Below are 12063 nucleotides of genomic sequence, written 5' to 3' on the forward strand. Positions count from 1 at the left end.
TCTCTCAAACGACTTTTCTGGATCCGCCACTATTAATAATTTATTTTCCAACAAGAAATTCATTCCCGCATCTTCCTAAATAGGAAATTTGCCTAAATTTAGAATGAAGGAGGTTCCAGTAGTAATAATTTCCTATCTAAGCGGTATTATGGAAATGTGCAAAGTACTAACCCCGAGTAGAGGCTGAAACCTCATTCTCCCAGTTTTACTTATTTTATGACTTTAAAACGTTTCATATTTCGATTTCAACTATTGTATCCAAGTCCCATTATACACAGTAGTATTCTGCGAAACTGACTTAACTTTGACGGAAAATCTTGTACGTGATATCTTTCAAATTTTGTCGGCCTTTACACTGACCGCTTTCCATATCTTTACACCAATGAACCCTCCCGGTAATATTAGAACCCATGTCAACCGCCAACTTTGTAGCCAAAATACAGTTAGATGTTCTATCTTACGGTGTCAGTTGAAACTTTCCCTTTTCTATTGATGGTTTTGCCGACAGATGACTGTGAAAATCTCTTCATAATTTGTGCAAAGTAAACCCCGTCTTACGGTATTGAATATCATAATCATCATATAATGAATAATCATCACCATCATCATAATAAACCATTATCAATCCACTGCTGTATGAAAGTCTTTTCAAGTCTTCCCCACAACTATCTATCTTGGGCAATTCTTATATAGATTACTCCCCAGTGGTTCTTGATTTCGTCACACCTTTTTGTGTGCGGACGTTTCCTAGGCTGTTTTTGTTTCGTGGTATCCATTGTTTTCGTCCATCGATCATAATTTCTTCTTGCAATATGTCCAGCACATTTTCCAGCCCATGTTAAAAATCATTTCATTAGCACCAGTCATTAGTTGTCAAATAATTCATTTCTATATAGTTGGGCTACAAATATCATAGTTCTAATCCGCTACTTTTGGAGGACATACACGCTACCTTTGATTTCTTATCTGGCAACACTGACTCAATGATTTGAATCAACGCAATGTCAGGACCCCCATTTGGTCTAGCGGCTAGCAAACTAGACTTCAGTTCGCGTGGCCCCGAGTTCGATTCTCGGTGGGGAAAAAGGTGAACGACCGAAGTGGTCCGGATTCCACTATAATCAGTAGCTCTACGTCTCCTTTAGCTGCCCTAGCATAATCGTATGACGTTAAACTAAAACAAACCAAACCAAAAGTCAACACATTGTGTATTACTAACTATAAGTCCTTGAATAATTGCATATAGCTATATGGTATGGATCGAGTTTGAGGTGGTCGGTGGTCAAACTAAAACAAGTTAAATGTAATTAAGGTGTAATTAGAACTTTTAATTAAGAACGGTTTTAATCTAAAGTGTACATTGGACCTAAAGCTTAGGAGGGACAACTAGTGTGACTGAAAAGTTATCAGTTACATTTAATTTCAGTTACAATTTGCATATACATGTATTGCTGGAACGAAAACTTTGACAAACTATGAAAAACGTAGTCTTTTGAAAACATTCTTGCACCATACAACAAATTACGAGTAATTTTAAAAATTTAAAATATTTTGCAGTTTAGCTACGTTATTTGCACTATATTTTGAATAATATTTATCAATTTATGTAGGATAGTAACACTGTATAAAATAATGTAAACTCGACTTGCTGTAAAAAAAAATGAAATGAAATGAAATCTGTGAGTTTTACGTCTCATGCTTCTGCGGACTAGGCTAAAGGAGACAGTGATAATGAGAAATGAATGAAATGGTGGAATGAAGAAAGTGGGAGGAAACGGAGAACCCCGAGGAAACCCACGCACACGGTGCTTATCCACCACAAAGTTATTTTGACGGGAGCCGGGATCGAACCCGGGCCCCGTACAGCAGAGGTGAACGCTCTACTACTGAGCCACTGCAGCCCCGCGACTTGTTCTAATTAAAACCACCAAAAGCTATTATTGTAATGTTATAGAAGCAAAGGAGGGCAACTGATCATTATGAAAATATAACACAAATACGTCATTTTAAGCAGTATAACAATAACTACCCATGTGCTTGGTATCTTTGAAACGGTTTGAAATAAGAATCATTGTAAACGACATTATGATCATTTAAGTCTTTTGGAAGCATTTACATGATAAGACGTGACATGTCAGCACGTTTTCGAAGTAAATTCTTTAGAAAAGGTTAAACTTTCTATTTCTTGTAGCTTTGTTCCTTCATTCATTCAAAATACATTATACCATGATCATAGTGCGCTAAGATACAATTGATGCGCATGTCACCGTCCATACCATTGAGTTACTAGAGATCTCCAAACTGTTGATGTTAGTGATACTGTATTGTCCTTTGTTACACGGAATAATGTATGTGGTATTGTGGTTTGATTTAATATCTAAATTAGAAATATGTACTACCTTACGTAGTGCAATTTGAGAAAAAAACAACTTACGTTGCGTTCGCAACACTGCTTATTCATCTACTAGTATTGCAGAATATCTAGAAGAACTACCCCCTTCAATATTTCACACAACGTGATACAAAATTCCAGCAATTTTAATTATATATATATATATATATATATATATATATATATATATATATATATATATATATATATATATATATATATATATATATATATAGGGTGAGTTCTAACTAACGACACAAACGTGGAGGTGTGATACTTCGTCCAAGAAGAAGCAAAATGCTCCTAATGAACATGGGGGAAATTCCGTCTTGTTTAGGAGTGACGGCCTGTCCAAAGTGTGGGAACATTAACTTCTGAGGCCAAAAGTTAAAGAACAATACACCGCAGAGAGTGCGGTTAAAAACGTCACTTAGGTCCCCTTCGTTCGCGGCCACTGAGTGGAAACACTGAGTTGCGCCACTGCTTGTGAAAAGACAAGCAACCGACCAAGGCTTCTTGTTATTTTCTGTTCCCCCCCCCTTTTATTGCCCAAGTTATGAGTGGTGTTGCCAGGACACACAGAAATACATGGAACACGCAGAAACACTCATATAAATTAGTCTGGGAACCAAAAATGGTACATGTGTACCAGGTTTGGTTTTAGTAAACAGATTAGAGTCGAGATAGAATATTATTCTTGGGACACAATTGATTACAGAAAACCGCTTCTCCCTACCTATTACTGTTTTTTACCTTATAGTAATCAACGTTTAAACCGGAAGTAGTTGATTTATGCCACTACCGATTTGAATAAAGTGTTAAAAGAGAAAATGCGAACTATTCTTAGAACGCTAAGTCGATTCCAAGGAAATTGAACTTGCTCTCGTATCGGTTTTCTTTATATAGATTAATATTGAAACCGGAAGTCGTACTGGATTTCTACCACTTCCTGTTTTAATACAGTATTAAGGATGGACATAGAAGATATTCTTGGAATATTTAATGGATTTGAGAAAACCCCTTCTCGCTATCTATTATGGCTTTCGCTCTATAGTGGCAACGTTAAAACCGGAAATTGTTGATTTTTACCACGTCCGGTTGATTAATCGTCTCCATTAACGAACTAGGACGAGATACCATAATCGCTCCACATATCTATTGGAAAAACAGAATATAACAATTTGGCATTTGTCCAAGAGTTATCGTAGGAGTAACGGACGGACGGACTAAGAATACAATATGATAAGTCCCGTTACGTGTATGCGGAAATGATTCATTTGGCCAAAGGGGTGGCTGCTAATCTGGTGATGAATGACTAATACCCAAAGAACAGAACATAATAAACGACTAGGCAGAGTTGGATTTACCACTAGGCCCGAGTCTAGGGGCGCAACGTTTTGAGGGGAGCGCTTTGAGTAAAAATTTAATTAGCAAGACGAAGAAAAGTGCAAAAATATAATAATAATAATAATAATAATAATAATAATAATAATAATAATAATAATAATAATAATAATAACAGAAGTCAAACAGTCTCCAAATAATAATTGATTTAGCAAGTCTGTTGGCGTTAATCATTGGTCGTCGAAGCTAAATAGAATTTTAACGTTCTACTTGCAGTAGACAGTAGCGAAGAGGCGGGTAATTATGGTGTACTGCGCTTCCCTCGCAACGCAATCAACACCTTGTCACAATATAAATCTAGATAAAGTTCAACAATCTGACAGGGGCGCCCATGTTGTGGTTTACAAGGGGGGCAGTATAAGCGACGTTTCAAAAATAGTTTCAAATTTTGCTGTAACTAGTGTAAAAATTCTATTGGATTTTCGATATTCTGAAGTACAATTTCCTCTAGGGGGGCGATCGCCCCACCTTGCCCCTCCTGATGGGTGCCCTTGCAATCCGATTATTTTATTCCCTTTAATGAAATTCTTAGTGTTGGAATATTCAAACTATTACGGGCGAAAATTCAAAACGAATTTATTTCATTATTGCGCCAACGCATATTGTAAAACTCATCATTCTCTGTAACTATTTCAAACAACAAGAAAAGATCGTGAATTTATAGTAATTAAAGTCTTTCTTCACAACATATGTAAAATGAAAATTCATTAAAATTTATACTAAAACGAAATAAAGGTATGCATAAAATAAGTTTTTCATTATTATTTTCTATTGTGTTAAAAATTTCCCCCATCGGGGAGGGGTAGTAAACCCGCGACTAGGGCAGGCAAGGAAAGATCAATCGTGCATGTTTCGTCTGATCAGCACCTTTTCTTATTTTCTTTCTTCTTCTTCTTTCTTCTTCTTCTTCTTCTATTTTAAAAATAACATATACATACATTGGCATCGAGATACACTGGCAACCTTGTGCGGTGACCGCCACTGCAGTGTCCCCGTACGAAGGCTACAATTTAAAGCAATGCTTTTCCTCGAGTGACGGACACTGAGAGTTGCGCGAGAGCGGTCGGTGGCGGCAACCGTTTTAGTGGAAGCAACTGCAGTGGAAGCAAACGAAGGCAGCAATTTAAAGCAATGCTTCACAAGCAGTTGCGCCACCGAGTTGCGCCACTGCAGTGGCTGAATATGAAGGCAGGGTAACGAGGACATACTTAATGTATTAAAAAATGCTGTTGATAACGCCGCTATGCGTGCACACGGGATTCTCCACAGGAACGGAGGGATTCCCGGACATGCTACAAAGGATAGAAGTGTCCTACGTTGTTAATCCCGTGCACACGCATAGCTGCGTTTTGAAACGTGCATTTTTCAATAGAGTAAGTATGACTTCCTGAGTGACGTATTCAACTGCACTGTCTACGGTGTGTTTTTGAACTGTTGGCCTCTGAAGTTCATGTTCCCATGCTTTCACTCCTAAACGGGACGCAATTTCCCCCATGTACACTAGAATTTTTTTGCTTCTTTTTGGATGTACTATCATCCCTCCATATTTGTGATCTTAGTTAGAACCCACTCTGGATATATATATATATATATATATATATATATATATATATATATATATATATCGGATCCAAGGGGAGGGCTATAGAGGCTATAGTCCCCCTTGACGCTCAGGTATACACTGAATAAAATGAGCTACAATCCTACTTTCTTTACACTGGATAAAGCGGCAAACTACAGTTGGGAGAGAGAGAAGGTTGTAGATCGGCAGTAGATTTTGTTTCGGGAGAGGTTTGAGGAACGAGTAAGAAACATTTGTGTTGTACGTGCAATGCGAAAAACTGATCACAAATTTATTTCCGGAGGGGTTTGAGGCCGATAGCCATCCCCTAAATACGCCACTGTACATTAGCCAACCGCTCCCATATCTAACTCAGCGACGAAACAAATTTTGAGTAAAGGCAATTTTAATAGCTATCAATATTCGAGACAAGACCGTGACTTTCGAGACTGACCTAAGTCTCATCTCGGTCTCGTCTCGGTATATAAAAGTCCGTCTCGGTCTCCTCTCGGTATAGAAAAGTCCGTCTCGGTCTCGGTACCATCCCTAATTCCAAATATGGATGAATGACTAGCAGAAGTATTAGATACCTGCAGTTAGAGACCTGCACGGGCCGAACTTATCGGCCCGAGCCAAATCCAGCCCGAATGTACCTAGGCCCGGCGCAGCCCTGGCCCGAAAAGTTTTGGAGATTTTCGGCCCGAGCCCGGCCGGGCCCGATAAGTTTTTTAAAATTCTTGGCTCAAGCCCGGCCCGGGCCCGATAAAGTTTAAAAGTTTCATTTTGTAACATTTTTCACGGGCACACTTCTTCAACGTTTGCCTTTATTCTAATTATCGTTTAACGAAAGCCAATAATTATTTAAAGAATTGCAATTAATTGGCCCTAGCCCGGCCCGACCTGAAGAGAAATCAGTGTCGGCCCGCCCAAGCCCGGCCCGTGCAGGTCTCTACATGCAGTACATTGCGAATCTTATGTAATTAGTTAATGACTATCAGAACGAGGGGAACTTTTTTGATCTCTCTTATGTTTCTTAAGCGCGACAACTCACTTGTATTCAAAAAACAATACAAATATTGGTTGCGATTTCATGTTACCAAGTACAGGGTGTATCAAAAGGACTTTACAGCTTTCAAAACTCATATTGATTTATTTATTTATCTTACAGACATGGTTCTGGTTTCATTTTGTAGCAAAATGCATCAAGTCTAAACTCACGTAGTACACCAGTTCAGAAACAACCCACCGCAAGCGCTAGCGGCAGTTGCAGCAAAGGTGGCTGCCTTTATTGGTTCCGAGCGTGCTAGCTGTGTGGTTTAGTTTGAAGAATCCAAGCCTGCGATAATTGTGCAACGTAATTTTCGAACAGAGTACGATAAAGATCCTCCCAGTACGCCTACTATTTATCAGTGGCATAAATGTTTTATTGAAACTGGATGTTCGCTAAGACACAACAAATCTTCAGGTCGTTTTCATACGTCTGAAGACGTTGCAGAGCAAGTGAGACAAAGCTTTGTGAACAGTTCTACAAAATCCATTCTTAACTTCTTCTTTTGGGGGTTCATCAAGGATACCGTATTTGTTCCACACTTACCGGCTCCTCTACCAGAGCTCTGAACTAGGATCTACCTCGCAATTGAACAAGTCACATCTGACACGCTGCAGCGGGTTTGACAAGAAATCGACTTTAGTTGGGATGTGTGCCGCATCACCAATGAAAGCCACATTGTACCTATTTAGGTATAAGGTATAAAACTAGATGTATGTTGCTACAAAATGTCATCAAAACCATGTCTATAAGCTAAATAAATAAATCAATATGAGTTTTCAAAGTTGTAGAGTTCTTTTTGGTACACCCTGTATTACAAATTGAATAAGAAAATACAACCGTAAGAATATAAGTAAAATATACGAATATTCCATTGTATATTCACAATACTTACCCTAAATATGAAATACCATGGCTTCGCAATACCGAGTTTCCCTGGGCGAATAGATTCAAAATACCACGTAATGACTCCATAGAAAAGAATATCAAACATTAACATTAAGAACATATGAGCCAATGATATATCATTTTCAGTTTTAAGAACCGTGTTGAATCGTAAACATGTACCTGCGAAAGCAGAAAGGTTTACAACATATTTTACATGCATTTTTAGTTTTCCGATCATCATTACTAAAAATATTTCACCCCACAAAACAGAAAGAAATAAAAAATATATATGAATAGATATAGTAACATAATTAGTAAATGCTCATGATACTACAATTGAGGGGGTAAGCACAACAGTGGTCTAATACACATTTTTTAAAATGGAGAAAAGTTAAGTTAAACACAAGTGTTTTTTTTTTTTTTTTTTTGTACAATATACAGTATATATGTACAATGTATGACACATTTAACCACTTGTGGTTGCTTTTGGTATATTGTACAAAAAGCACATGTGTTTAACTTGATTTTTCTCTATTTAAAAAAAAAATGTGGATTAGAGCACTGTTGCGCTCACCCCCTCAATTTCTCTCTTGAATATGCTCTGAAGTATAAAGTATCACAAATATTTTCTGTTAAGTGCACGCTATCATATAATATTTCAAACATAATATACAGGGCGTTTTAAACAACGCCGACAACGTTTGGGAGGTGATTCCTGACACCAAGACAAGACAGAACGTTTTGACCAATCTAGGTACAGAAATGCGTCATTTTGACGTTATAGGTTGCCGAAAACATGCAAAACTGAACTTGAAGGTGTATACCTCCAAAACTATGGGACCTACCGTAGTCGGGTCAAGACCACTTAGGAACTAGTATGTGCCCTATCTAAATATCCATGTTTCATAATCCTCTGGTACTTCCGCAACAATTTTTATAGAGGTAGTTGGTGAGTACTTCAAATTATATGCTTGTAACGAACTTCCTAAACAAAAATTGTTGTATGAGTACCGCATGATTGTGAAACATGGATATCTGAATAGAGCACATATCAGTTCCTAAGTGAAGTCTTGACCCGACTACGGTAGGTCCAATAGTATTGGAGCGATGGGCCATTAAAGTTCACTTTTCTATCTTTTCGGTAGCCTATAACTCCGAGAAATGACGAATTTCTGTACGTAGGATGGTCTATACATTTTGTCTTATCTTGGTGTCAGAAATCACCTCCCAAATGTTGTCAGTGTTGTTTTGAAACACCCTGTATTTATAATTAAATAAATTAAAGTTTTTTTATTCTATTGTATTTAGTGCTCTCAAACGGGTCGGGTTGACCCGACCCGACCCGTGACCCGACCCGACCCGACCCGGGTCGGGTCAGCTCGGGTCGGGTTACGGGTCGGGTCGGGTCAGGTCAACTCGGGTCGGGTTATCGGGTCGGGTCAGTCGGGTCAGCTCGGGTCGGGTTGTCGGGTCAGGCTACTCGGGTCGGGTTATCGGGTCGGGTCAGTCGGGTCAACTCGGGTCGGGTTGTCGGGTCGGGTTATTCGGGTCGGGTTGTCGGGTCGGGTCAATCGGGTCAGGTCGGGTCGGGTTGTCGGGTCGGGTTATTCGGGTCGGGTTTTCGGGTCGGGTCAATCGGGTCAGGTCGGGTCGGGTTGTCGGGTCGGGTTATTCGGGTCGGGTTGTCGGGTCGGGTTACTCGGGTCGGGTTATCGGGTCGGGTCAATCGGGTCGGGTTATCGGGTCGGGTTGTCGGGTCGGGTTATCGGGTCGGGTTATCGGGTCGGGTTGTCGGGTCGGGTTATTCGGGTCAGTTCACTTTGGTCAACTGAGTTTAGGTTAAGTTTAAACTCGGCTGGAGTCGAAAGCTGCTGTTTTTCACTAGCTGCCTAATTAAAAATAGCAATTTTCAATTGATTTTATAGAAACCATAAATCTATTTTGAACACTTGCAGCTAGTGTTTTTATGATAAATGCTTATTTTTCTACTTGTGTGTACTTTATTTTTTAAATGTGGAAGATTGATTTTACCAATCGACTGTAATATTAATATCTACGCCAATATGGAGTCTGGATTTAGAAGAAAACTAGAAGTTGTTTAAGCAACGCCAAAAGAGATATTGGATATGGACGACCAAGCCCAAGCAGGGCCGCGGTGGCTCAGTGGTAGAGAATTCATCTCTGGTGCATGGTGTTCAGTAGCGTAGCTAGAGTTTTTTTCAGGGGGGGGGGCAATGAAGGGCCCAAGAGGATTTTGAGGGGGACATCTCCAATATATATATATATATATATATATATATATATATATATATATATATATATATATATATATATATGTGTGTGTGTGTGTGTGTGTGTGTGTGTGTGTGTGTGTATTCAAGGTGAATGTTTCCATCTTTATTGTTCATGATTTTACTCTTTGGAAATAGTGAAAATATAAGAATTCAGTACCTCAAACAACTAGGATTCATTAATGCAATTGATTTCTAATAGAAGTAAATAGTTATTTAATCATGGCGTTTAAAATATGTGTAGCTAGTTGACTTAAATGGAAGCAAATACACTTTTACAGGTAAAGAAAATAACTTATAGGTTTAAGCCTCTACTTGAAGAGGATCTTTCTATCCGTGTGGGCAGCAGCAAACATATCCACAACTTGTTAAAGATCTAACGATTTAGCAATTTTCTTCTCAAAATAAAGTAACACTAAGTTTTTCAATCTATCATGAGTCATTGAATTGCGTATACAAGTCTTCAATCTTTTCAAAGAAGAGATGAATGACCTTTCACATGTAGCACTAGAAACTGATATAATCACAGAGATGATACCTAGCTTGTAGGTTTCTAGGAATGCGTTTTTGTAGACACAAAGATCAACGAAATTCGTTAAGGAATCAGCTTTCGTTTTCTTCTCGTCTTCATACAACTTAATTGTTAGAGCAACCCACATTATGCTTTATTTCTTGTTTAATTATGCTTTTTTTTTAAATTATGCTTTATTGTTAATTTCAATGATTATTTTACATTAATCGTGTATAATGTATATTTATTAGACATTAAATATTCTAAATATCTTGATCTATTTATTGATATTTTTTTGCAACTAGTTTCTCTCATATTTAATGAACTTTCTACTTAATTCATTGTAAAGAGATGTGCTTTGCTCGAATAATTTTTTTCTATCATTTGTGTGCGCCTTACAGGTACATATATACAGAAAGGGAAAGTAAAAGATGCCACCAAAAAGTACAGAAAGTGCTTAAGTTCAAAAAGTAAACATAACAATACAGTGACGACGCCAGAGGAGGGCAAGAGGGGCGAGCGACCCCTAGTAGCTACTTCTGCCCCCCTGACTGCCACCTAGACTGCCCCTCCAGACTCGTACAATCTTTAAACATTCTTCACGTAGTATTTTATATCAGTATCATAACCAATCTCATTGACAAATTGTAGTCTACTTTCCATGAATTTACTATGTGGCAGATTAATCCTCAAGCTTTCTTCTTTGAGCGTCTGAGTATGCACGCATATTTCTGTTTTCTAATTTAGCCCCTTTTGAGGTAAATTTTAGTTATACTTCTTTCTTATGATTTTTAATAATTGTGCCTAGCGAACAATAGTAGATTTGGTCGACTTGTTTTCTTCTCATTGGATAAACTTCGATTGGAAACAAAAGAAAGGTAAAACCAGTTGCGTAACTTGTTTGTATTTATCCAGGTTTGAAGTTTTCAGTTTCATATTTTGTTTTATTTAAAACTTCTTTTTTCTGAAACATTATTCTCGGCTTCCAATATTCAGAGGATGTGCTTATAACAGTTTAGTTTGCAACTACCAGGGCTTAACTTTTTGAAGGAGATAAAAAGAGTTGTGTTTTCCCTTCCTGCAAATGATAATAATAAAATTATGGAAGAAATTGATTCCCAATAAAATGTATTGTCAGAGTGCTGATCTTTAGTTAGTAATTGGTTTATACTAGTGCTCCTTTACTTATTTTGTTTCAAAGTACTGACGTGACGTCTACCATATTGACTAGGAACTGCTGAAAAATTCGTAGCCCAACCCAGAAGGAGTGCACGTGGATTGGTGAAGTTTTACTTCTTCTTCTCTTCCCCCGAGAGTCAATATACTACCTTGTACAGTGCTCCAGCTTTTGCAGAAAAGTTAAAAAAAATCTAGATTTCCTCGCACCACTGTTCGTAGCACTACCCCTATCAGATCTAAAATGGCGTCTTTCAAGTGTTATTTAAGTTTGGGAAATAAGTACACGTAATAGTTACACGGAGCTAAATCTGCGGAATAAGAATGATGATCTAGACATTGAAATCCTAGATTATGCAATGTCAGTTATGTTCGCAGGGGCTTGATGGACAGGTGTATTCTTCTGAAGGAACAGAATTCCTTTCTTTTCATTTTCCGCAGCGTTGAATTTTGAATTTTTCTTTCAGTTTTGTAAGTAATGTATAGATTCTGGATTAAATATCTGACCATTGAGGAGGTATTCTACCACTCCATACTTATACCAGAAAAATGTTCCAAACAGTTTCTCAACCTACTTCTGTGTCTTGAACTTTTTGGGGCGATGGAGAAATGAGTGCTACTACTCCATTGACTGTTGTTCCGATTCAGGATCATAGTGGTACAACCATATTTCATCTATGGTTACTATTCGTCAGCGAAATTGATCAGCATTACAGTCAAATTGGAAGAAGACTTCTCTTAATGCCGTTACCCTTTTATTCTCCTGACATATATTTTGGGAACCCATTATGC

The 12063-nt window shown here is 38.1% G+C and overlaps 1 protein-coding gene across 1 annotated transcript in view; it reads right to left on the bottom strand.

Moving 5' to 3' along the window:
* The window catches only part of LOC145672647 (phospholipid-transporting ATPase ABCA3-like), a 228203-nt gene that overhangs the window by 120025 nt on the left and 96115 nt on the right, over window positions 1–12063 (bottom strand). The window contains exon 4 of the mRNA XM_081741810.1: window positions 7301–7473. Coding sequence (XP_081597936.1) covers window positions 7301–7473 — 173 coding nt within the window. The remainder of the gene's footprint in view (window positions 1–7300; window positions 7474–12063) is intronic.

The sequence above is a fragment of the Thermobia domestica genome, chromosome 16 (assembly GCF_964235325.1).
Source record: "Thermobia domestica chromosome 16, izTheDome1.hap1.1, whole genome shotgun sequence".
NCBI lineage: Eukaryota > Metazoa > Arthropoda > Insecta > Zygentoma > Lepismatidae > Thermobia > Thermobia domestica.